Source organism: Embiotoca jacksoni, unplaced genomic scaffold, assembly GCF_022577435.1.
Source record: "Embiotoca jacksoni isolate LCO1_2020_lvr unplaced genomic scaffold, fEmbJac1.0.p SCAF_12, whole genome shotgun sequence".
NCBI lineage: Eukaryota > Metazoa > Chordata > Actinopteri > Embiotocidae > Embiotoca > Embiotoca jacksoni.
In genome coordinates this window covers 3,269,891-3,297,345 of record NW_027185252.1, presented here as the reverse complement: position 1 = coordinate 3,297,345, position 27,455 = coordinate 3,269,891, and the positions used below count along the sequence as shown (strand labels likewise).

The following is a 27,455-nucleotide window of genomic DNA, read 5'->3' as shown; positions in this document are numbered from 1 at the left end:
TCCCGTGTTCATGCTCTGAGGAAATCAAAGAGAGAATCCTGTTTGTGTCTGCCAGCTACTGTACTTACACACCTCCAGTACTACTGGCTGCAGCCTAATCAAGGGAGCCACATACCTTTTATCTACCCACAGAGACTCACATTTAAACAGATTACCGATAAAGCTGGACACCCAGTAAGACAATTACTGCACCAAGAATCTTCCTCGATATTGTCTAGACGTCGTCTAGACAACATGCACACAGAGCTGGATACGGTCTCTCTTAAGGTCTATGTTTCTATTTGCAGATGGGTTATGCATTTTAATGATTTGTCAGAACACTTCATGCATGGATGAATAAAAGCATTGATTTTTGTATATATTGGTTTCTCAATGTGCCAATGCAAAAAAACAAAAAAACAAAAAACACTTCTATGTATGGCTTTAGTGTATTTACTTACTAATTAAACAGCATCTAATTCTCTCTGTAATGACTCTTAACTCATTATTGCAACAGAGAATTTGTAAAGAATGAGAGAGAAGAGCATCTATGAGGAAGAGGAAAGCAAGTCAGGGATAGGAATACACCGCACAGACACACACACACGGTTCTCTTCCAGTCTAATGGACAATCGGACCAATTAATCGGTGACTTTGAGGGGACCACGTGAGGCCCAGTGATTGGACGAGCGGGAGCCGGCCGCTGATTGCCTGCCACCCCTGTCCATGTCCCCGTTTGCCCACCCCGGCCCCAGAAACTGCCCAATGAAACGAGTGAGAGCATCACCTCCTCTGTGGCCTGACCTTGTCGGAGGGCACAGAGGTTGGAGGGCGGACGAATGGATGACAACATCAGGAATATTCGGTCCTGATCGATGGGGATCTACACCACAGCCAGTGAGGGTTGTATGCAGTGATGAACAATTAATAGGCTGAAGCTGTGCCAGGATATGATATTTAAAGGCATATTAAACTGGGAAAAGTAGACTTTTCAAATGTTTTTAAAGCCACATCCTCAAGAAAGGGGAGGTAAGAGCCATATCTTCCACCACCTTCATCACAGCCAGGATTCAAGTGACTCGACTCTCATAACGTACAATAAATATGCAGGAATTTCAAAGTACAGACTGAAGCAATTAGCTTCATGTACGTACAAAATTAACTAATGAACTACACATTTAGACGTGTTTTAGTTTTGCAGAGTTTAGTTGGTCAAATAGCAGATATCAGCATGAATTTAATTCCTCCAAATACCTCAGCCAAATAATAATAAAAAAATAAAAACCTCAGAGCTAGATATCACATCAACCAGAAATCTCAGGCCACTACTCAGACACTAGACATGTATGCAGACACTAACACACTACGTTACAGGGAGCTGTTTGTCTTGGCGCAGCACACTGTACTCTTTACAAATGGTCTGGGTAATTGGTGATACATATCTAATATCGCCAGTCATCGCCTCACTCCCTGGATGTTTCTGACAAGCAGAGAAGGAAACCCTGTAGCTTTCAAAAACCAGAGCAAACACTGGGCTCCACTCCTCTGCTCAGCTCGCATCCACAGCGCTGCAGCTGCCCGACTCAGTGCCTGAATGTTATTCTGTTTCCTTCGCACGCCAGGCCCTTAGAGAAGCCAAGGGGTGTCCTTACAAATTCACACAGGCAAAGAGGAGTACTTTATTCTGGGAGAAAAAGAGAAGGCCCGCTCGTGTCCATGAGGGACACCCCTCCATTGCAGGCATATATGATCTGTCAGCTTTTCCTCTGCCCTTCGAGCATTGCTTTTCACAGAAAAGCATGATCCAAGGCTGCAGATAGGCTTCTCCAGGGGGCTTCTGGGTATTAAACAAAGGGCCTGTTGGTAGAAACTAGCGAGCAAACAGCTGGGCTAATAGAGTGGGACTAATTAACTACAGGGTCGCTCTCCGGCTTTCCTCGACGATTCTTGCTGGATGTTTACAAAGATCTTCCAGAGAAAGGGAGGAGAAAAATAAGACGCTTTCTTCTTTGTCTGCTCTTTAGGGAGAAAGGAGACACCCAGGACTGATTTTAATGACATGTGTGAAGCAAATGTGATCCTCCCTCCATTTTTTTTTTATTGTAACTGTCAATGGAATTTAGTGCTAAAAAATACCATTGGCATTGTGGTCAAAGCATAAACACCATAAGTAAGAATGCAGCATGTGAGCATTGTTGCCACATGCAAAAATAAAGAATTGATTTTTTTTTTTTTTTCTTTCTTTCACATCATCACTGTGACACTGACAAAGCACTGCAAAACATCTGCTGGTTTAAGAGTTATCATTAACTATTCCGTTAAAAAATACATCATCTCATCATCAGTCACTTGGTTGGGTAATGAAAAATATGTTCTTCTCTTGCTGAGTTCAATGGCATTCACAGGGTAACCGCTGATCTTACATAATGCGGAGCCCTCCTAACAATTCCTACAGCTCTTGGATGTGAGAGTGTGAGCACACTTCCGGGTAGAGATAGCATTTTTTTTTTTTTTTTTTTTTTATACTAGTGGGCAGTGAACCATTAAGAAAGAAGGACAGAGCAGAGCATGTGTTTGTGTCAGGAATAGCCTCAGAAAAAAGGCTGAAAGAGGAGCGTTCACGAGTTAAAGGCCTCTTCGACCATCCAGCATCCTTCCTCTGAGCTGCTTCACTCTGCTGGAGAGCAAAGATGAAGGAGAGTTGAACATGGAGATGATAAGGAGACATGGGCAGGAATTACAGAAAGATTGAGTGCAAGAGGAGCTACAGAAAGTGTGAGAGTATGGATTGATAGTGGGATGAATGAGAAGAAAAGGGAGAGAACGAGTAAAGGAGAGAAAGAGTAATTGTGCAGCTCTGCAGGCAGAGGTGACGAAAGAGAAAAAGGTCAGTGAGAAAGCAATCTGTGAAAAGGTAAAAGAGAGGAAGAGGTGAGCAAACATGAAGAAGTGGTAAGAGAAAGATGCTGTAGAGCAGTAAGAGGAGTAAAGATCGGAAACAAGAGGGAAGGAAGTGGAAATTTAGGAAGAAAAATGAGACTGACGAGGGAAAAACTGAGATGAGAAGATAAGAGTCTGAAGGTAAAGAACAAAAATGGGTAAAAGAGGAAAGAAAAGTGAGAAAGAAACAGCAAGAGAAGTAAAGATGAAAGAGGAAAAAAATGTAAAACATAAAGAGGGAAAACAGAGCTGTGACAAATAGAAGAGAGCACGATGGGGAAGAGCGCAAAAAGGAACAAAGAGAGGTGAGAGAAAGGGAAAGAAGAAGAAGGATAAACAAAGGTGGTGTTTTAGAGCGAGTGGGAGGCATGGAAGAAGAAAAAAAAAAAGGGGGGAGGAGAGAGAGAGAAGAGCATGGGGATACACAAGAAGAGAGAAAAGCGACTGACAGTAAAATGAAAGAGAGACGGGCGAGTAGGTGGGAGACAAGGGAAAACTGGAGAAGAGAGGGGAGGATATGAAGATGAAAGAGTGAGAGAGGGAGAGAGAGGGAGGAGAAACAGCAGGGTGAAGCTGTCGGGGAGAGAGTGAGCAAAGTGCCAAACAGATAAATAACCAGCTTACTGGGATTACCAAGTGACTGACACAGAATTTGCCAGAGCCAATATGACGTGGCAGTGATAGCTCTTAACCCATATAAACCTGAATCCGGTCCAAGATGTCCTCCGGTATTTACTGTTGTCACTGCGTCCCCCTGATGCGCTACACTCTGTGTGTGTGTGTGTGTGTGTGTGTGTGTGTGTGTGTGTGTGTGTGTGTGTGCGTGCGCGCGCGCGCGTGTGAGTGATTGCTTTGTTTATGTGGGCACACACTCGCACACATACGTCAGGCTTCAGCAGGACATCGAAAGAGCTCTTTAAGTCTACCTGGGTTATAAATAAAGAAAAATACACAACATGGCCAAAAGTATGCGGACACATATCATCACACCACGTGATTTTTAAAAGGCTAATTCTAAAACCAGGGCCAATCATCCCCTGCTGCCCTTGACGCTACTTTTCTAGGAAGCCTTTCCACCAAACTTTGAAGCCCAGCTGCACGGATTTCGTCACAGTCATCCACAAAAGCAGTTATGCTGTTTGACATACTGTCTTAAATTTACCTAACATCTTGCAGGACCTGCAGATACCCTCACACATACTGTACATGCATTGTACATGTTTGTCTCCGGGCTTGTAACACTCAGACAAATCGAAGCACCTCATTCATTACGCTGACACACACAAGCATTTACAACATTTATACACAAATAACACATTTTACCCTCTAATGAACTTCAACAACAAACAAAACACACACACGCGCACACACACGCACACGCACACACACACACACACACACACACACACACACAAATATGAGGAAATGGAGAGAGAGAAAGAGAGATCATGAGAGAGAGTCAGAGGAGGCGGGCAAACATAAGGAGTGGGTCTATAATTGGAAAGATGTGAAAAATGAAGTGTCAGTTTGGTCAATAGAGGGCAAAGGTCACAGGAGCAGGAGCCCAAGCCCGGCACAGAGCACGCTCATTAGAGCGACCAATCAGACTTCGCCTGGCTGCCCCAGACCATTATTCATCAGAGGTAGAGGAGTGCACACACACACACACACACACACACACACACACACACACACACACACACACACACACACACTTACACAATATCTCTTTGTCTTCCCCTGTTTCACTGTAATTTCACTCTTCTTTTATCAGTCTGCTTTCCTCTGCCACAGCATCTGTCTATCTATGTTTTTCATCTCGTGTCTAAACTCTCGGTCCTGCGTCTTACTGAAGAATGAACGTTACTGAAGAATGAGAACGAAACCCAAACAGCAGGAGAACGTGTGCGAGGGACAGAAAGAGAGACGATGAGTTTGAGTGGGAGACAGACAGAGAGACAAAGAGAGACAGCGAGTGTGTGTGTGTGTGTTGACGATATAAATGGCTGCTCGTTGGAGTGGAAGGCATGGCGGCGCTCTCTGCTCCCACCCAGGCTCTGCCTCCTGGCACTGCAAACTGCTTGCCTTGACATCGCCTTCAATAATATATGAAGTTGCTTTTTTTGCCTACAGTTTGTTTGTAACGCCGGCCCACCACCACCACCACCAACACCCCCCCCATTCCCCACTGCTGCCTGTCTCTCTGCCTCTCGCTCTTCACACACAGATAAACACAGATTCTTCGAAGTCATACACACCAAGCCTCAGCAGAGTTGTCTGGTCAAAGGTGGAGTGTGTGGTGGAACCCTTACATTTAGGTATATAAAATCAATAAATGAAAGTAATCATAGTGAAATAATAAGCACATTTTCCATTTTCCATATCCAGTTAACATTATAATCCGGATCATTTTATTATAGAATAAGCTTAAGTGCATAAACTGTCATGTATATCGAAGCAGTCTGTGAGCACAAGCTTCACAGCCATCACTCCTTGTGTCCAATTATTAATGTCGAAAAAAACCTCCCCAATCTGTCAGCTTCTCATACTCCGTAAAAACAGCCTTGTTTTCAGCCAAGCTGCCATGTATTTACAATATCCGCTAAAGATCTGTGAGTTGGTTATATGTGCCTGAATTTTCCTTAAACACGAGCACGAAACAAAAGATTGCTAGCAGAACAGAGACCGCTTTCTACACCACAAACCATCTACAACACCACGTCTACTCTGACGACGAGTCCCTGAGAAAAACAAAGAGTCCCGACCAGGTCCCAAACATGCTCTTACATCGCTCACCGTGACCTCTGACCTCTCTGTGGGTTATTAACCCGCAACAGTGAGCTGTTGCAAAAAAGCTAAGCCTCTCTTCGTATTACATCCTCACACATAAAGAGTTCTATCCTGTACTTCATAACAGATCATTTACTCAGCATCTCGGTCCACACACACACACACACACACACACACACACACACACACACACACACACACACACACACACACACACACACACACACAGTGCCATGTCCCCTTCTCGTCCCACTCCGTATGACCTCTTACCCTGTTCGCTGCTGTTGTCGCCGCTGTGCGATGTGTGTCCGCCGCTGGACGGTCCCGGCGTGCCTCCGGAGCGCGTGGACGCCGTGTCGTCGTGGTCTCTGTTCCAGGACGTCTGCCGAAGACAGAGAGAGGAGAAAGAGGCCGGTCAGTTAATCGAACTCCTTGTATTTCAGTAGTTGCATTGATTTTAAGTGCAATTGAATTTTTTTTTTTTTTTTTTTAACATATTTTATTATCTTCATTTGAAAACTTCGGCCTATACATACTGTATCTGGAAGGAAAGCCGCAAACACGCACAAAAACGCAAAATAACACTCAAAATAAATTCATCATTGCCAACTCAGCCCAGTCATGCAGAGAGAGAGAGAGAGAGAGTGTGTGTGTGTGTGTGTGTGTGTGTGTGTGTGTGTGTGTGTGTGTGTGTGTGTGTGTGTGTGAGGCCCTGCAACAGTTTTATAGAATGAGGATTATTGGGGCTTGATGAAGAGAAAGGCCCAGACGAATAGCGAGCGAACATGTTGTATTAGTTCCCAGCTTTCTGAGGCATGCAATCCACGGCTGCCTCCATTTGGCTCAAACCACTAGCAGATGAAAATACAAAACAGCTACAACTTAAGATAGGCCGCAGCGAGCGCCAGGGAGTGATGTCATCCGAGCAGAGCGGAGCGGGAGGCAGGGAGAGAGGTAAATAACTCAAAGTATTGCTACATACTGTATGTATAAATCTTGTTTTGTCCCAAAAAAAAAAAAAAAAAAAAAAGAATGACCAGTCCCACTAATGAAGAATTACATTTCATTTTGGGCAGCAGAGCCAACACGGAAACATAATCAAATAAGCTCAAGTTTTCCCACAGTCTTTTCTCAAAACAAAAATGAAACAAAGATATTGCATGACCGACCAAAATGAAGCTGATTTAAAACAAATGAAAAAGTTTTGCACAAAATGGAAGTCCATTCCTTTGTCTGAAACCTCAAGAAAAATAACATAATCGACTTGACTGATTCTAAACCGAGACTTCTTCTACACCTCGTGGTTTGTGACATCGAACACAAGCAGCTGACCAGACAAGAGAAGAAGAGAGAAAGAAGACCTGGGTTTATATATAGTAAGCTGTGTGTGTCGTAGGCCAGATGAGTGTCAGCTGCACACCGGGCGGTGGAGAGCAAATGGCCCAGACAGGAGGAAAAACGAAGGACGCGCGCACACGCGCGCACATGCACACACACACACACACACACGCACACACGCACGCACACACACACACACGCACGCACACACACACACGCACGCACGCACACACACACGCACACACGCACACACACGCACACACACACGCACACACACACACACACACACACAACAACAAATCCACAGATAGGCAGACAGACAACAAACACAAATACGCAGTCAGATAGAAACATTTAAAGTTTCCTCTCAGATTTGGAGCTTCCACACATATTCTGCACACTGCAAACAAAAAAAACACACACAAATCTAAAAAAACTGCCCCATACGAAGCGGCTTCATACTATTGAAACTAAACCAGATGTTACTTCTTATCTCCTCTGCGCCTCTGAAAAAGCAACATTAGTGCCAGAGGACAGGAGAGAAAAATAGACTTCAGAAGACAAGGAAATGGACTCTAATGTGTTATCACATGCAACAAACAAGCATGCAACTAACAAAACACACACACAAACACTCATGGACCCTCCTGCACCGCCCGCGCGAGCCTATCTTTGCTCTGTGAAATCAAATGAAGCAGATATCAAGGGGCAATGTGGTGTTTGCATCACGCTTTTAGGGCTCTGCGACGAAATGAGTGATAGAAACCCACATGGAGGAAGAGAGGAGGGAGAGCAGAGGAACACACTGGGGAAACAACTGGTTTCAATTGGGGGAAACTACAATTGCACTGCTGCTGTGAGAAGGGAGTCGAGTCGGAAAAAAAAAGAAAGTAGACATTAATTCATGACACAGGGTTTGTTTTAAACTAAATGTAGATGGAGTACAATAGCAGAAAAGAAAATACAAGTCAGCAAATTCAACACATTTGGCGTCTATTAGAGCTCGTTTGATGTTCCTGGGCTATGAAATTATAATCCAGTGCTTACATGGACGATATAATCGTTGTTTTCCAAATTAGGCTTTGAGGCTTTGCAATAAAGTAGAAAGCCAGTGCATGACTGGGATGGTGATTGGGTAGATAAACGTTGATTTTAACAGGGATGAAATACCAAGAAGATCCTTTTTTCCACCTCTTACAAATTCTTTGTAGCTGACCGGAGAACACTGAAAAATGAAACACCCGTGCATGACCGAGTAACTCCAGAGAATATCAGAAGTGAGGTAATCCGGACCACATGCTCAGCAAGCAAACAGTTAACACAGCATTTTGCCAATTCCTTCCAAAAGTACAGCTTTTAAAAAATGAGCAGAACTTGTTTATTCAGAGCTCTGTGAAAAAGAATAGCGCAGCACCCCGGGGATGTCGAGCGGCAAGTATCAAAAAACCCACGAGCCTCAGCTTGCAAAAAGGATATGCGTGTTTTTTTTTCATGTTCTTTTTGTTTTAATTCTATAACAAATTCCATTTGAAAATATAATTAGAAAGTGAAGGGGGAAATGGCAAACTACTGCATTAGCTGTAATTGAACAAAAGAGCGCTTTGCCTGCTGGGAGGTGGCCACTGAGGCCCCATGGGAAACGGGGCGGGGCTGAGACAGGGCCTGGTGGCATCTCCGCGGGGACGGGGAGTTTATTTATAATCACAGGCCGCCCTTGGATGGAACAGGCCCGGCACTGATCTAACACGCAATTAATACACACACGGCTGAGATCACACAACCCACACATACCAGTACACACAGGTCGCGTCGCTTGTGTGCACACACCCATGTACAATGCACTTTACGTTTGGTCACTTTGCTTGTGCGCGCGCGCGCACGCACGCACACGCACGCACACGCACACGCACGCACACACACACACACACAAATACACAAATACACACAAATACGTTTCATCTACCTTATGCAAACACCTGTCATACTCAAAGTCCCTACTTAGCAAAAACACACCTTGACCATAAGCAAACACACACACACACACACACACACACACACACACACACACACACACACACACACACACACACACACACACCCTGTGCCAACAAGACACATAATAAAGAGGTGCACCTCCAATATATGGGATATGTAAATCCACAAGATGAATAGACGCATAAACAGAAAGCTTGAGGAAACAGAGAGAAAGAGAGAGTTGTCCCACTGCACCCGTAGCTACACACTTGATTTATTCCGTCCCCTTAATGAGGGACCGTGGTCCCTTCTCTCGCTCTGTCCCCCCCCCCCCCTCTTTAACTCTTTCCCTCTCTGGCTCGCTCGCCGTCTCCCTGTGCAGGATGTAGATTAATTCAATGCTTAATTGTTTAGTAAATTCAATTTTCCACATTCTATTCTGCCTAGCTTTAGCTAAACTTCTTAAATCTGCCACGCCAAGCCGAGGGAACCCTGTTTTTGAGCCATGCATACCTTTTTTTTTTTTTTTTCTTTTTCATTACCATTTTTCTTCCCTACACCACCCTAATTCGCCATGAAAAGATTTTCCTTGCTGGAAATTCAGATTTCGCTATGATCGGTGAGGCATTCCAATCCAATGCATTCTTCATTGTGTCGTGTCTGAGATGCAAGAGGGGGCTTCCCTTTCTCGCTGTGCCAGGCCCCATATCATACAAGCGCTCATGCAAGAAATGTTGCCTTGCCAATTCATTTGCAATAATAAAGAAAACTGTTAAGGTTGTTGTGCTTTGCCTCCCCGTACACACACCCTTTCCCTCTTTCTCCGCTCTGAAATATCTTTTGTGATGATATGGATATTTACTTTTCACTCCGTGCCAGTGAGCGTGCAGAAATAATCGTATGTGCATACTTAACGGCACAGACATAAATATCCAAATAACCCCCCCCCACACACACACACACACACACACACACACTCTTCAGTGGTGGTACATCTGAATCAAAGATGACAGTCGGGCTACTCAATCCCCCAGAATTCTTTGGTGCATCTGTTCTCTGTGGTTGTTTTCTTTAACACCGTTTTTGACCTTTGCAAACGGCGCTGCTTCCTCAACTTGAAATCGGCGAGAACGCCGGTGTGTTTGCAGCAGCAAGATGGCCCCGCAATAACTCCGGACACGTTCTCCCCGCCCGGCTGAATGCTAGTGGGAAAGCTGTAAGTGAAAGGGGGCTGAAAAGGCCAGCTATTGTAAACTCTTGTTTACTTTGCTTTCCACTGTGACTAGATAAAGCAGGATCTGCCTCTCTGATAACCGGCCAGGCAAGTGCTTGCCCGAGTACCTCCGCTTTCTCCGCTCTCTCCACCCCTCTCCTCCCCTTGCTGCAATATTAGTGCTCCCAAAATGAAAAGAGGGGCTGATAATGGTATGCGTGGTAAAAAAAAAAAAAAAAAAGAAAGGGGGAGAGAGAGCAAAAGACCCCTTACTCCCTCCCATTCGGTTCTGCACTCCCCCTTCCTCCCTAACTCTTCACAATAGACAAAGAAAGAAGAAATAACCTTATAATTGCTGAAGGGGGTGAGGGAGAAAACTGGATTTGGTCTCTTGAGTAAGTAAAGTATGCTACACTGAATAGCCGTCAGGTACTCTTCAATCGGCTTTTTAAAAGTGGTGGGTTAACCTCATGGAGACAACCAGCGATAATTACATGTTTGAGATAATTACCAGAGCTTTTAAAGTCCATTTAGATGACACTCGCGGAAACTGACGAACTGATTTTCTTCCTCCGTGGCCTCTCCCACTTCAGCTCTCGCTACAGACTCCTTGTTTACTCTCTGTGAGCTGAAATCCAAACAAAAACATTAACTCCAGTGCTCGACCCACCACGCTATCTAACCCCAAACAAAGCATATTCCTCTTTTGGTGTTTTTTTGTTGTTGTTGTTGTTGTTTTTCTTCACTGGTGAATGAAAAGGCAGGCGTAATTTCTTAATGACATGTTTTGCTGTGGTTCCCTTCATTAGCCTAGCCTAGCTCGACTGGCAGGCCTCCGCGCCCGCCCGGGACGGTCTCAGCGGATTCCTTGGAGACGAGCCGTTTGCGATGGTGGCCATTGTCAGAGGCTTGCAGGGGGTTAAAGGGGGGGGGGGGGAGAGGAACTTTCCATTAGCTAAGTACACATGTGTTAAGCCAGGTTATTGTTTACTTAGCCAAAGAAACCACAGCAGGCCTCGGGGACAGACATGGCCGCCCATCATAAGTAACAGGAGACACAAGCCAAGAACTTTATTTGCAATCGGGATCTTGTGGCTATCACAACAGAGTATCTGTGACACAGCGCGACTCTACTAAGCACTGGTTTCCAGCCATAATGCAGGACTTAAAAACAACTAATAAATCAACTGAACATAAAAAAAATTTTTTTTTTTTAAAAACCCACTGTGGATGTCTGAAAATATATGAAGGCATAAAAGGAGCTCCTGACATTCCTATTCTTTGAAGTCACCCCGGCCTCGAGTTGCTTAATCATAATCACCCCTACTTGCTATTCCACCGCAATAATGAAGAGGCTAAGAAACACACAAGTCACGTGGTCACGTCTTTGTATCACTTGTTGAATCCTCAACAGCCGCCCTGCATTCACTCCCCAATGGAAAAAAAAAAAAAAAAAGGGGAGGAAAGAGAGGAAGGGGGGGGGGGGGGCGAGGGAGGGAGGGAGGGATGGATGGAGGGGGAGGGGGGGGGGGGTCAAACCTCTCCTCTATTCAACTACAAAAGCCGCTATTACCAACAATCACTACAATGATTCAAAAGTTTGTATTAAGAACAGCAGCGTGCCACTGTAGGAGAGAGAGAGAGAGGGGATGAAAAAAAAAGCAGAGCGACCGTGTGCGCCTGTTAAGTCGGGTGAAACTCGATCCATACTTCAACGAGAAGCGGATAGATTGGCGATAGCGGTGTACTGATTAGGAAAATAGCGGCTGACCCCGGCAGTCATGGTTTCCATTGAGTTAGGAGTGAAGGGGGGGGGGGGGGGGGGAGTGGAGGGGAGAGAGGGTGGGGGGGGGGGGGGTGGTCAGGGGTCACTCTTTGACCGCCCGAGTTACCTAAACCAACACCGCTGGGTCTCACTGACCTGGAAACCCGCACTTGTATGGCATAACAGTGCCAATTGTTGGGAGAGAGAGAAAAAAAAAAAAAGATACGGCGATAGCGCTATCAAGAGCAAAATTCTTACACGGTGACCACAACATTAAACTCACACAAGCAGGGTTTGTTTAGGAAGAGATTGCGCTGCATGTAAGAATAACAGCGACGGATCCCGAACATATAGATGTTATTTCAGATTGTTGGCCACTTCACATTCTTCTTACATGATTTCAACTGCAACAACAACAACAACAACAAAAAAATCACCCTCTGAAAATGTCAGTGCCACAAAGCCTCTCTGATGCAAAAATACATCCCCACTAAATTAACTCAACAGCTCAACTGCTGAGCATTCATAATCGTTTGAGACTCTAACATCCACACAAAAAAAGTCAGGCAGTGAATATTTTTTTGAGGGAAATTTCAATTATTTCCAGCCCCTCTTCAGCCTGCACGGCTCAATCAAGTAGAGGACCTCTTGAGACTTGGAGTGAGTCCTCAGCACTATTAGTAGTGTTCTGCTCTACAGCGGAGAGCCCGGGCCCTTAGAGTTCATTAGCAAATTGCTGCGCCCCTCCCCAGCGCTCTCTGTGCAATTAAAGGCAACTGTGCAAATGACGTACGGCAGCGTGGAAATGCCTCCCCGCCTCGTCAGACCGAGGTGAACATGTGCGCCGGGCAAACAGGGACGCAATCAGCGGCCGCGGCCATATTTCCACAACAATGAGGAGACCGATAGTGTGGAGCCACATTAAAGCGCTCTGCACATTTAACTCGGAATAGTACAACTTTGTGTTTGTATCCAATTAGCTCAAAGCACGTCAAATGGGGGCAACTAGAAAAAAAAAATACGCAGCTCAAAGTGAAGTGAATTCAAACGTGATAGCAAACGTGGTGGGAAGCTCTCCAGAGACCGGCAGGGAAAGAGTTAACAAAGTCCAACTGGTGCTAACCAGTCACTCCACTCACATAGCACCTGAGGGGGGTGCTGCATTTATCAGGCCAGTCTGAACACACACATGCACACACACAGCAGCAGCAGCGCACACACACACACACACACACACACACACACACACACACATATGCATACACTTGAAGACAGATGCATGCACACAGCTTGTGCACGCGCGTGCACACACACACACAAACACAAACACACACACACCCTTACACAGAAAGACACACACAAACATAGGAGGGTAAGCCCAAACTGGCTGGGCTGCATTCACAAGCCGGCGCAGAGCCTCTTTGACTTTTTCACCTCTCAGCTACGCTCTGCTTTCTTTTGAAAGGGGCGCTCAGTGTCCCTTCATACTCGCCTGCAAAGACCGACTTAAAAAAACAAAACAATGTGAAGACATGTAAAGAATATTCCGAAAATTACTGTTATGACGCAAGGGTGCATAATGCAGCAAGAAAGTCAGCGTTGTTGGATTGTTGAGTCTAATAAATTCAAAGTATTTTTTTTTTTTTCCTCTGACATTTTTTTCCTCTGCTACAGTCGCCTCACTGGAATAAATTGGTTTATGAATAAATGAGCCTGCTTTCTCCATCTTGTTAACATTGTTCTTTTGTGCAAATTCTCAGCATTTTTTTCCAGTCCACTTCAACTTTATGCCCGAGGGCATATATTAAAAATACATATGGAAAGAGATAATGCACACACAATGCAAATTCGTTAAGGATGTCACTGCCTAACAACTGCAGATAAGATGTCACACAAAAATAGCCCCACAAAATGCAAAAAAATATATATTCAGCCGCGAGTAAGTCATGAAGCGCAGTGCCATTAGATTGACAATATAAGTATTCAGCAGTAAGAGGCATGTACCCTCTGCCTGTTTGGATATGCCCATTTACACATAGCCTGCTGCTGTGGACAGTCTCCACTTTATCCTGCTGGAACATCAGCCCATCCCTCAATATTACACATCTGTCAAAAACTTTTCCCTGTGTTTTAATACAAACTGTGCCTGTAGGTCATTTATATTATTCTGTCAGCGTAAACATAAGCTGATGTGGTTTTGCCCTGAATTGGCTATATGTAGGGACCATCATTATATTAAAATAGGCCATGTCTTCATCTTACAGTCAATTAAAGATCTGCATCAGTGCCTCAAGCACAACATAATTTTCTTCATATACCTAGAAACCCAAGGGTTTTAACACACTCTATTTCCATATCTATATACCATAAGGCTTCCTTCCCTGCCCTGACCTATCTATAAAAAAACTTTCTGACAACTGAATCCCCGAGAGAATACAACAGGCTGTTCAAAGAGACACTCAAATGCACAAGTGGCGTCTGTGTTATTTAATTCTGTTCTTGGATTAAATGAAGAATTATCTTCCGGGTGATCTTTCTCATTTCCATAATGAGACATAAGAGCTGGGGATGGAGGAGTGCATTGCACGGCAGGGTGGGGGTCTTCCCAGCCGGGCCCCCAGTCCACTCCCAGTTCTGCCATTCAGGCCGGGACATAAAAGCCGGTGGCTCTCCCTCCACTCAGACCAGCCACTCAACCATATGGAAGTCCGCGGATTTAAATTATTTAGCCTAATCGCTTCATTACGTTTTATGTCCGACTATCCAACTAATCCCTTTAATTTGGACATTTGATTTTTTTTTTCCCCCTCCTTGCTACCCATAGGTTCTAGCGGCTACACACCAAAGCCATTTCTCAAAACTCTCGGACAGTTTAACTTATTGAAACGTGGCCTCGTAGCCCGCAACCCTGTTCCCTGCACAAATAACTTGAGCCATTAATGGCCGAAAACCCAGATTTGCATAATTCTAATCATCGGTCGCTGTTATCATTATTTAACGGCAGTGTATGGACCATTAGGGTCATGCCTGTGCGCACACTACAATGTCCCCAGAGTGCCAACAGTCAGTGGAGCACATAATGAAGGCTGTGGTTATCTCTGATATCTGCACAAAAGGAAACACTTCCTAATCTACCTTTAATATCCACTGCTTCTGGAGCTGTGAAAAAATAAACCTTCTGATTGGTGCTGAATCTGTGCGCTTTGAGCAAAATAAAGGAGGAGGAGAGGAGGGGTCTCGATAAGCAATGTGCACTCATGTCTAAGGAAAAATACTGACAAGACAAGTAATGAACCGTGAACTCTACAGTGGAGAAACCAAAGCATCTAAACCACAGTCTGCAGCCCATGCTGCTGCTGCTGCTGCTGCTGCTGCTGCTGCTGCTGCTCTCTCCTGGGCAGCACAACACCGAGGAGCTGATAACATTCGTTTACGTTCAAAGAGAGGAAGAGGGGAGAGAAAAATGGAGAGAGAGGCACTAAATTAAAATCGACATGAAACAGGTCAAGTTTATGGCGATGCTTTTTCGAGCTAATCTTCCCAGGTCGGTTTCGGGTTCAAGTCTTAATGGGCCAATAATAGCAACATTATTCAGAGATTTTTTCATTCCGATGGATGGAATGTAAAATGGCCTTAATCATATGCAAATAACAGCGCAGCGGAGTACTGACCCAGAATAGCTGAATAGCCAACAGCGAGAACACACACAGACAGAGACACACACACACACACACCCAGAGAGAGAGAGACACACACACACACACACACACACACACACAGAGACAGACAGACGGAGAGATGTACCTGATCTAGGGCCACCGATCTTGTGATTTCCTCGTTGTCTGATTTGGACCCGCCCTCTCTGTCGTCTATGACCAAGTCGATGGGCATCTTGCCTTTCAAGCAGCTGATGTACCGGTGACAGAAATTATCACACAGCTCGTGTACCTATGGGGAGAGGAGGCAGAGATGTCACACACTCACCCAAAAGGGACATCGTCAAACAACAGTGCCATGTGCAGTCACAACATCGCCCCGACTCCCACGCCTTTCACATCCCAGTGTGCCCTCAAGAGTTTTTAAGCAATTTGGCAGAACGGAAGATCACAGCACTGCATATAAAATATCTGAATATTCAATTTATTACTTATAAGAGCTAACGTGAAGTGATGACTAATCACTGACAACATATTGTTCTTTTGTGATAAAAAAAAAATGTATTTAAGGCGGTCAAAAACTCAAATTTCATTTGATTATTTAGCTCCCAAAAAGTTTTTAACGTTGCTTAATCTTTGCTCTGAAATTATTAAAACTGAAATAAGGTCAGTTTCGACTCATTCAGGCTGAAGTGTGTCCATTTCCCGAGCCTTGAAATGCAGCGCCAGTGGGCTCTGTGCAGAATCTGATAGCAACTTTATTTTTTTCTCCTCTCAAAATAGAGATATCCTCGAAAATTGACAGTGACAAGAGGGCTCAGAGGCGACAACACACTCAACACCCGTGTTAAATTCATCATCGGTGCCCCGGGTAGTGGCCATTAGAGGAGGGTGACCCGCTTGACTGACATTTAAGGTAAACTGTTTAATTTTGTCTCCTTATTACATTATCACTGCCAATGTGGCGCATCCCACTGCACGAGAAATGTCAGCTGCACGGGCAGAAAAACAAAGAGCTGCTCTCCATCATAAACTTTATTTATCGAGTTTCCTTTAAGGCTGCACAACATACAGTGCAGCTTTCATCTGCAAACCGGCGTTACACACCGCAAGATCTGTCGGAAAAGCAGTGCGCGCACAGATAACTTCAAAAACTCAAAAACTTTTAACAGCTTTGATCGTGTTTCAGATATTGTCTAGGTTAAAGTTGACTGCACAGAGTACTGCAGTCCATCTGATACAGAGACAAATCATAGTTTTACACCCACTACTCCCTCCATCCACAGATGGCTGCCTGGGGCCTTTTGCCCTCCACAAAGAATCATTTCTAAAAACCCACAAAGTTCGCCTATATGTTTCACCTTGCATGCAATTTCTGCCAGCATTAAACTTCATTAAAACATGGGGGAGATTTGGGCACAGAGATATCCGTTCCAGTTGTAACAGCTTGCGTCGTGATTAAACGCGGAAGAGAAATGGCCCCATGATTGATTTTGACGCTAATTATAACCGACTAGCAAAAATACATTTATGCAAATAAAGCCCATAGGTCTGAAGTGGTACACTGGACAGAAAATGGTGAGAGAATATTACCTTCTCCAGCTCCAGAAGATGAAATCGTAAAACTTGAATGGCTTGAATCATCTGAAAAATTAAAATAACAATAAAAAATGAGCTGTTCACATCTCTTGATATTAAACAGACGCGTTTTTCTCAATACAAGTAACTGCAGATGAGGAAAATATTCATATGAATGGATTTTATGTGGAACTGATATTAAACTTGGATGTTATTACAATATGGAGAGCAGGCATACAGTACAGACTGAAGCTGCAATAAGCCTCAGAGTCAGAGATCTATTAGCCACCAACTAGTGGTGAGGAAAGCGTTACTCTACATTTAAAGTATCAAACTGTGCAAAGTGAAGGGAATGAATAGAATAACTTTCCAGGCAGAGTTCAAAGGTGTGTGACAGCTGTCTAACAGCGGCCCTTCATGTGCAGATACAACCGGGGGCCATCGTGATATCAAACGGCCCAAAAAGAGGAACATCATCTGTAATCCTGCTTTAACTTTTCAGCAGCACGTGGCTCCGTGACAGACGAACGGCCCGCCACTAAACATCCCAACGACAGCTGGTACATTCAAAAAATATTGTGTGAAATCACATTTTCAAAATTAAAAATATGTATCTTACCAGATTATCCAGCTCTGGATTCGATGAAAATAAAGGTTTTTCTGCCCGAATCTAAAAATCAAAACATTTTCATTAAATATATGAATATAAAATAAATCTTATCAATAAAATATAATGCAAGATTAAATTAAAACACAAGAAGCATTAAATAATGCAGCATTAATTATTTATTTGCACACAGCAAATACACTAAATGAAAGCATTTTTTTTTTTTTTTTTTTTAAATGACTTTTGTTTGATGAGTGAACGTGTTTTTTTTTTTTTTCTTTCACTGCAGAGTTAACTTTACTCACAAAAGTCAGAGCTCCCACACTTTGGACATGCAGGAAGGAGCTCAACTAGCCCGAGCATGCACATTACAACAGTCAAACTTTCCTGACCTGTTTTGCAAACACAGCTATGTCTTCATTGAAAGATTCCGATGAACAGACGTCTCCTCCCGCCACCCCGGGCTCTCTGGGGGTGCAAGTCGCTAATTCACATTTCTCAAAAATCAGTGCAAGCAAGGGGAACAGGGGGTGCCTGGGAACACACACAATAGCAAATGTCACCAGAGAGAACAGCGCCGGGGTCAAGACTACTCCAGGCTAGATTTAGCCAGCCATGCTACTCTTCAACAACTCGCCCATGGGGACTGCTGCTGCAGCCCCATGCTATTATATTATGCAGAGGCTCGGAGAAAGGCTGCAAACAGCGGGCAGACTTCTGTGATTAAATCTAGGCGCGCCTAATAGCATAAAAGCTTTAGAGTCTGTCAAACAATTTCTTGCACAGGTCTCCGTTTGGACCACAGGCGTGTGTGTGTGTGTGTGTGTGTGTGTGTGTGTGTGTGTGTGTGTGTGTGTGTGTGGAGACTGCAGGCGGTTGTGCGCACATTTGTTTGTCATTTATTGTTTAAGTCTATAAAGTAAATACGTGCAGCCTGGTAATGCGCACAGGAACAATACGACTCCAAAAGTTGTGTCAGAGTGGCAGGAGACGGTGAAACTGTTACTGGCGCGTTCAGTCACCCTGAAAACATCATTCTTAGAATTTTTAATTAACTCCTGCAAATTAATAAATGATATGCGTTTGTGGGATTTCCTTTAAACATTATGTATTTCTTAATTTGCTGAAGCGTGGCATATTAACACAATTAATTAAAACGGTTAAAACAGAGAAGGTAATTATTTTGCTCCTAATAAACGATGAATCTTCACAAAAAAAAAAACTACGCAAAGTAAATTGTAAAAAAAAGACGACGAAAAAGAATAAACATACTACAAAAAAAAAGGTGGAGTTTTACTTAAAGCAGACTTGTCTCATAATTATTCCTAAAATTAAAAATACAAATGTCAGTGAAATGAGCAACGGGACATCCACGAAAGACTCTCCATAAGTAGAAAAAAAAAACTGTATTTCTTTTTGCTCCTTCAGTATTTTTAAACGTTTACGCAGCAGAAACGTGACTGACTTCAAAAGCATAATATTCCAAATTGTGCAAAAATAAAAGAACAACAAAAAGCCCGTGCAAACACTCTCCTTCTCAGCGCCTCTGCAGCAGTTTGAGCGCCAGTGTTTTTGCTGAAACAATTACCCGGGACACGTTGCTGTCCCGGGCTCAGAGCCGGTGTTTGTTCGTGTTAACGGGACTGATTTTGCACCACAAGCCCGATTGCCCCCCCCCCCCTCCAGGGCCTGGATACACGCCTGCCCTCCAAAGACTGAGCTTCCCCACGGGCCGGAGGCTCCCACCTACCCGTATATAGCGTCTTTATCTCTCTTGAGAGCGTCGTTAACGGAGGAGCCCATGCTGGGAGGCATGGTGTTGGTGTGGGCGGTGTGCGGGTACTGGTGAGAGTGCAGCTGGGGACCGTGGTTGAGGTGCACCGCCTGCATGGACCGGGCGCCGTGCGGGTCTCCGTACATGGTGGTCGGGATGCCCACACCGTCCATCCCGTAGTGGGGCAAGTCTTCGTACTGCACACAACAAACACGCGGGTCCACAGTGAATACACATGCACAAGAATGGATCAGACCATATTTCAGACTCTGATTAAAACTTTGCTATTAAACATCAAGTCGGGAAGAAAGTGTTAAGTTGAAAGAGTTGACACTTTAAGTTTTGTTTTTCTTCTTTTAAAAAGGAGACAAATTTAATTTTGCCAACGGCGCGAAATTATTGATTAATTTACAAAAACCAATAGACACGTTTCAACATTTTCCTTAATTAAAATGAGTTTCCACATACAAGTGCACCGAGCTGCTCTCTACTTTCTGTCAAAAACCTGTCACTTACTAACACATGGAAAACAAGAGGAATAAATCGCCACAGTGGTTTAATTTCTTCTTCAGAAAAGTTTTAAAGACTGAAGTCTGGGGTTTGTTAAGCAGGACATTGTTTACAATAAGAAAACTACAATGATTATTCTGGAGTGTAAACTTACTCAAACTCACTCTTGAAGCCCAAATGCAGATTAATTATTCAATATGTTCAAAATTACTGGGAGTACAAAACACTATAGGAACACGGATCAGTTATTGTTATTATTATTATTATCATTAACTAGAGAGTTGTTGGGTTTTAACAGCACGAGCCCGGCGTGTTGTGTTTTCACTTTATACTACAACAAATGTCTTAAACTTTTTAATTGCAGTGCTCTCTAATTTTAAAGGCTCATAATTGTGCAGCATGTTATTACCCATCAAGCACACTATAATTAGTGCGTGCAACAAACGCAAGTAAAAACGCGTGTTGTCTATTCCAGGCGATGTTTCACCGGAGTTGAAAATTCAAACTTTTTTTTTCACGTGTCAGTTTGGATTTGAATAATGGAGCCTCGTCTTTTACGCTGTTGTAGTTATTAAAGACGCTGTTGGTTCTGTTAAAACTCGGCTGCTTCAGGTCTAAGCTCAAATTTAAAAAAAAAAAAATTTAAAAAAAAAAATCTTTATTTGAGGTTTGCTTCTTTTAACACACACACACAAAAAAAAATAGACTTGAATTATTGATAGTGCTCGCTTGATGTGACAAACAAGTGCCGGGGAAAGAGTAAAATGCATTATCACTTAAAGCTGAACATTTCGACCCTAAAGGCAAAGAGGTGCAAACCCCAGCGTGGTGCAGCTCCAGTGCCAAACTAAGCAGCTAAATGTGTCCAGTGTCCCTAACATCTCTGCTTTTTACACTGTTTACTATCCGTGTGGAGATCCAGCCGCTGTTCTGAGGCAGTCCTGGAGTGTATGAATCAAAGCATTTGTCATCACCTCATTCCTAAAAACTGCCTCACTGGCATTTATGCTAATTTTACATGTTTTCGTGCAATTCACGATGTACAGTCGAGTGATGCAGAAGAAGTGACGGTAGAATTTTTGTTTTACTCTTAAATTCTCGATATGAAATCTTGACGAAAGAGCCAAGAGAGAAATGTGGGGATTTGTTTTGCCTCTATGCCCTCCCCCATTTCGCTTCCAGTAACTGGCCTGTCATAACTAATCTAAAAAACATAGCCGATGTGAGATACGATCACGCTTCCAATGTCCCTCAGTGGGCCAGTTTGTGGAGCAAACGAGTGCGGCCGTGCGTAATACCGTGCCAAAAGACGCCAAACATGAAATTGTGTCTCCATGTGTCAGGAAGACGACAGAAACTCTCGCCGCGAGTGTCCGTGTGGGTATGTGTGTCATTAAGCCACGTTACAGTGCAGCATTGCATTCAAGCGCGGTAGACTTAGAGAAACTTTTTTTTAGGGGGGGATTGCCCTACGTACCCGTTGCGCCATAACCCTCCTCACTCCCTGGTCGTCCTTTCAGTTTAGATAAATCCCCTCTGAGGCCAGGGTGGAGACGAAATAAAGAAAGAAAATCCGAGTAAATGAGAAGATGTTTCAGCCAAAATCCCGTATGCCTTTTTTTTTCTCCACGGAACGGTGAAGCCAGCTCCCGCTTTCTGTGCAAGTTTAGCCCAGGCGCGGCGAATAGGTCCTCGGCTATCCTCGGGGCAGCGGCGCCGGGCTCCTTTTCCAAAACCAGGATGAAAATAAAATAGCCCCTCAAACAAAACTGGCGACTCTCATGGCTTTTCGCCACTCCGCCTGTCAGTCAAAACGCGAGGGCTTGTCAAAAGTACCGGATGAATGATGGTCCGACGCGCGTCTCCACGGGATCGGCACCACCTAAATGTTAATGGTAACAATCACAGTTAAAAAATGAAGCAGCTCTCCTCTCGTTTTCTTTGATCACTCTCGGCTCCCGGCTTGATTTTCTTATGCAAAAGCGTCTAGAGGAGATCAAGAGGAGGTGGGGTGATAATTCTGGCTTAGGCTTTCTTAAAGGAGCCACGATCGATGCTGTGCGTGTGTGTGCGTGTATGTGTCTGTATGTGTGTGAGTGCGTGTGTATGCGGGAGCCGCCAGCCCGTTTGTGTACAATGGATGTGTGTGTTGAGCTGAGGAGGAGCGGAGGATCTGGACCAGACTGCTGAAACCCGGAAGTAGTGGTGGCCATAACAGGTCGCGTCTTACACAACGCACCGGGCTGCAGCAAGTCGTGCGTAGAGGAGGGGGGGTGGGAGGACCCTGTGAGCCCAGCCAGCCGCACTGCGAGCTGGAACAACACTGGCATAAACACAGAATATCCACCTATGACTCCAGCTTCATGTCTCATCCTTCACAAACTGACTTCAGTCTCCAGTCTGGAACACTGAAACATGCGAATTTGGGGATTTACGCGTTCAGCATCAACTTCTCTATATGTAAACAGTTTACAAACGACTTATTGAACCGACTTTCAACTCTGATGTGAGTTATTGTAAGGTATGTAATTAAGAGCTTATGTGGCCTGAATTAACCGGCCATGACTTTATAATCAATAATTACATTTCTGCTATGAAATATAAACTGTAGTCAAAAATAAGCCTGAGACTACTTAATAATAACAGTTTTGGAGTCAAGTTAAGCTTCAAGGCTGCCATCATCATGTCTACATGATATCCAGTGTAGGTTGTAGCCAAACATCCATGTTTTGCAGGTTGCGGGCCTCTTGTAGCTCACTATCACCTTCTGAACTGCCTCTATGCTTCATGTTTGTATTAATGTATATGAGATTTTAGAATGTAAATCCCACAGCCTATAAAAAGCTTGGAAAAGTGTGGACTCCAAAATAAAAACGGAGATAATAAAAACAACTTTCCCAAAGTTATTTGGGAGGGAAGTCTATATTTAATTGGAGCATTGATTGTTATTTAAGGAAAAGCAGCGTGATTAATCCACATATTGACACTTGGTTGTGGTCTGAAAGCTGACATAAGTCATTTAAAATATTACAGTATGGCTTTCAAGGCATCTTTTTTATGTCACAGTTTATGCTGTCCGTCCCTCTCCCCCACAGCAGCGCCGAATGGGTCGCTCCAGTCTGCCCGGGCTGGCCAATGGCAGGCAGGCACAGGGATGGGAGCCCCCTATTGGTTCCCCACATGATCGATCCGGAGCTGATTGATCGGTTTTAGGCCACAATCGCGAGGAGGCACAAAACTAAACATCGTCCGAGACCAGAATACACACACCTCGCGCTGCTGTCAGCTTCTACGGTGTCATTTCAGGGAAAAACGCTGAATATTAGACTAAGACATTTCTCTTTCTCTTTCTCTTTCTCTCTCTCTCTCACACACACACACACACACACACACACGCACACACACACACGCACACACACACACACACACACACACACACGAATTTCCACATCTCTGACTGACTTTACTTCTAAGTACGCTCAGACTTTCACTAAACTTCTCAAAACCAAACAGACCTGCACTCACGTTCAGATCTGATCACCTTTCTGTTCTCACAGTCAGTAAATTCTACTTTTTCACATTCACTTGAGTTTTCACGCTTTGCCGTACAGATATTATAAAAGTTTAGTCAAATATTGATGAACTTTAATTTATGGAGGCAAACTTGGATTATCGAGGAATTTCAAGAAAAAAGTAATGATATCATTGAATAATATGTGGTCATAAATTAAACAAATAGTTATAATTTACAACTTTCTCTCGTTATATCTGAGTCCTCGCCAGGATATAAAGAGGTACGAATCTTATTTCATTTAGTTGATCTTTTCTTTAATTAAGAAAGGAGTTTAACTACCGCAAGATCTGCATGAAATATTAATGAGATATTTCATGGCATATGGAGAAATACCAAAACGGAACAACGTGGATATTATTAGTTTTAAAGTACGAGCATTCATTAAAGATTTCCAGAAATTTCAAAAGAATATTTGTTTGGTTTTGCGATTGTTTTCCCTCATGGTGATCACGGACTACAGGTTTACCCAACTTTTCTTTTATTTCTCAGCCCATCACACGTTAACGGCGAGTGTGTAAAAGAGCCACATTATCTCCTGATTATGCTCATAAGGTGTTCCTGCTCGGTGACAGCCTGTTTGATATTTTTTTTTTTTTTTTTTCTCTCCCCGGTGCAGTGCGTCCAGTCATCGATCATCTGCCCCCCGGTGCCAGAAACGGTGTCATAACATGATAATGCGGCTTCACACATTCGGCGGTGATTCCTGTGGTAAAAAAAACCCGAGCGGTGGGATCCGATGGGACAATTTTACAGGCATGAAATGAGTATCAAAGCCTCCCGCAGTCCGGCCGGCGAGTCTTCTGGGCGCGGACGGAGGAGAGAGCCACGAGGCACGGACTTTTACGCACAGACACACCGGATCAAATAATAATCTGGCTTGATTTGTGCTCGTCCAGTTTGCTAATTCACTTATTTATTGGTGAGTAGAAGCTCTCCTTTTCTCATTGTTTTTCTATTTTTTTTTTTTTATACAACATAGTAAATAATTAAAAGGCGATTAATGCCACGTAAATATTTTCTTGAAAGGAAGTTATTTTTCATTAAAAGAGATGCTACAGTTTAAACCCACTTTCAGCTAAATTTGTGGGTTTGGTGGAACACAAACAGGATAATACAGCTCACTGTACCACAAGGTAAATTCCAGAGTCATTGAGAAGAAGTAAGACTAAATTAACATGAAATGAGTTCACGTCAGCGCCTGCTCACTGTAAAAATAACTACTATGGCATTATAAAGCAATTAAGCCACTTCAATTAGCATCCATAAAAGCAAACTGGAGCTCCACTTTCTCTCCTGGAGTTGTTCTTTCGTGAGGGTCAGCGCATTTTGGTATCCTGAGCGAGAGCAGGGGGGGCAAATACCGTCACTTCTGCTTAATCCGCTTTGCGATGACGGTAATGCTTTGAGTCGTTTCAATAAAATCAGCAGGTATTACTTTCAAACGGCTGAATGCAAATTGACAGCATGTTTGACTGCCGAAACAAATGGAAGCGTTATTAGACGGCCTGTGCGTCCTGACTCGTGCTTAGTGGACACAAAGAGAGACTGCAGCCTTTATGTTGGTTTACACCAAAAACACGCGCATTAGTCAACTCAATGTCTAAATACTGAAAATCAATCTCTAAGGTGTACGTTCTTCACTAAGTTACATATTACTATTATAAGTCACTACGGGGTATTTCTAGTTCAGATAAATGTTGTAAAAATAAGCAAATGTGAATATCAATTTCTAAAAGGTGCCGTTTTTTTGAGTAATAAATAAATAAATAAACTGATCCAGGTCTATCATTGTCAGACTAGTTGCCTATCCACTATCTATCATTCCCTGCTCGTCTGCGGCTGTTTGAAAAAAAAACAAAAACAAGGAGCAACTGGCAGCCTGAGGAGTCAAACTAAGGTCAAACTTTTTGCAGCCCCGCAGCTTTGCGCCCAAACGTGTTGGGATCTGCAAAAAAAAAAAAAAAAAAAAAAAAAAAAAAGACCACTGAGTCTCTCTGCTTTGTGTCACTGCTGCTGCTCACAGGCAGGCACATAGACCTGCTGCACAAAGTTTTCACAGTTTATCTAATTAGATGAAACTACTAGTATATTATCGCCTGTCAGATCAGCCAGCCGGATTCATTGGGGGTGCATTTATAGGCGCTGTGCTTCCAAACTGTTCAATAAGAAAAAGGCGCACGGGTTTGTGGAAGCAAATTATTTCTCCTGCCTCGCAGATTTGATTCAAAAGTTAGTCCAATGAGCTAAACTGGAGGGTGACGTGTGTATAATCCATCATAAGAAGAGCACATGTATTATACCCTGATTCTCCATCACAGTTGATAAATTCTGGATCATAAAAGTGTAGAAATTATTTGAATATTCAGTACAGTTGTTGTACATCATTGTAAAGGAGGATGGGATTTTATTTTGTCCAAGGATTGATGTTTTTCTTTTAAAGAATGACACTAATATATCTTGAGGTTATGGCGCCAAAAGCGTCATGGTAAATATGTCTTTGTAAATTCACATATTTGGTATATTAACAACAATAATCTCGCCATATTAATTTGAAACCATGAAATCAATTGTATTTTCTTTTTCTTTTTTTTTTTTTATCAAAGGTAAGTCTCTCCTCTGGGAGTGTTCAATGCTTCTGGATCCTGCAGTCTGGCCCACACGTTGATCTGAGCTGCTCTCGCCTCTCACACACATTAATGCTTAATCATTTGCGCCTTCTACCGGAGCTGTTGGAAATTACAAGCAGTGCAGAGGGACACAGGAGGACTCAGGCTATTTAGATAAAATGAAAAAAGTTGAACCTCTGCAATATAAATCCACTGTTAAAATTAATGTGTACTTCTCTTGCATTGTCAGTATTTTCAGCTTTTATGTGTTGCATTAAATACTGCTTGAATCTATAAAGAATTTACTTGTCATATTGCTCATGATATTTATATGTAAATAATTTAACATGCTAATAAAACTTGTAAAAGTGACACTTGCATTTTGGTGTGTTGCTTTTAATTTCATCTGTCCAGTGTGTCCCTTCATGTGTTTGTTTAATTTTAACATGAATTATGAAATGTTGATATTAAAGCAAGGTCTGCTCATTTACTGTCAACGTGACATAAGTAACATTTCAGCTTCTGCTCCAGACATAAACAAATTCCAAATAAAGACAAGAACTCAGGAGATCAAAGCTTCAAGTATTCAAAATCTGGTTTAATAATAAAACAACACTCAGCTGCTTTATGAATTATAATCTGCTTTGAAGATGTTACCAAGTGTAAAACCATAATATGTTTGAAATATATCATTAAATCTGCTGCTGCTTTATTTCTGAACAGTTGTTACGTAGGTGTTGCATTAATGTGAGCATGTGGCTTAATGATGAGAACTGCAAATGAACTGAACCCGAACAGACACGAGAGCGGCTTGAATGTGACAGTCACACTACCGTCCCTGCATCACACCTATAGATACATATGTGATAAACAGCTGCTTTTCCTATATTCCACAATCACACACATACAGCATATAGACCTCTAAACATATAGATCCAAGTGAGCGCACACACACACGCGCACACACACACACACACACACACACACACACACACACACACACACACACACAGCAGATTCCTGTAATAATAACTGTGCTGGACGCTGCCAGTCAATTTTCACATTGTGCCACCGGCCAGCAGGTCAGCAGCTCCACTTTTGCTCTAAAAGACTGCTGAGTCTGAATTAACCCCACAGATAGATAGAGAGCT

General features: G+C 43.3%; 1 protein-coding gene and 1 long non-coding RNA gene across 4 annotated transcripts in view; one reads left to right on the top strand and one right to left on the bottom strand.

The window, feature by feature from the left end:
* The window catches only part of LOC138195141 (homeobox protein Meis1), an 82,195-nt gene extending 59,900 nt beyond the window's left edge, over window positions 1–22,295 (bottom strand). For both annotated transcript variants that reach the window (XM_069144248.1, XM_069144247.1), the window contains exons 1-7: window positions 21,602–22,295; window positions 19,591–19,811; window positions 18,233–18,374; window positions 17,853–17,903; window positions 17,249–17,299; window positions 15,804–15,947; window positions 5,980–6,091 (exon numbers count right to left, since the gene is read on the bottom strand). In XM_069144248.1, the coding sequence (XP_069000349.1) occupies window positions 5,980–6,091; window positions 15,804–15,947; window positions 17,249–17,299; window positions 17,853–17,903; window positions 18,233–18,374; window positions 19,591–19,811; window positions 21,602–21,613 (733 nt within the window). In that variant the 5' untranslated portion in view covers window positions 21,614–22,295. The remainder of the gene's footprint in view (window positions 1–5,979; window positions 6,092–15,803; window positions 15,948–17,248; window positions 17,300–17,852; window positions 17,904–18,232; window positions 18,375–19,590; window positions 19,812–21,601) is intronic.
* A 957-nt stretch (window positions 22,296–23,252) lies between these two features.
* LOC138194967 (uncharacterized) lies at window positions 23,253–26,715 on the top strand. 2 transcript variants are annotated; one of them, XR_011177977.1, is made up of 3 exons: window positions 23,253–23,918; window positions 24,315–24,617; window positions 26,302–26,715. It is a non-coding gene; the product is annotated as an uncharacterized lncRNA (long non-coding RNA). The 2 variants fall into 2 exon arrangements; XR_011177976.1 differs by having other exon boundaries at window positions 23,253–24,617.
* The last annotated feature ends 740 nt before the right edge of the window (window positions 26,716–27,455 follow it).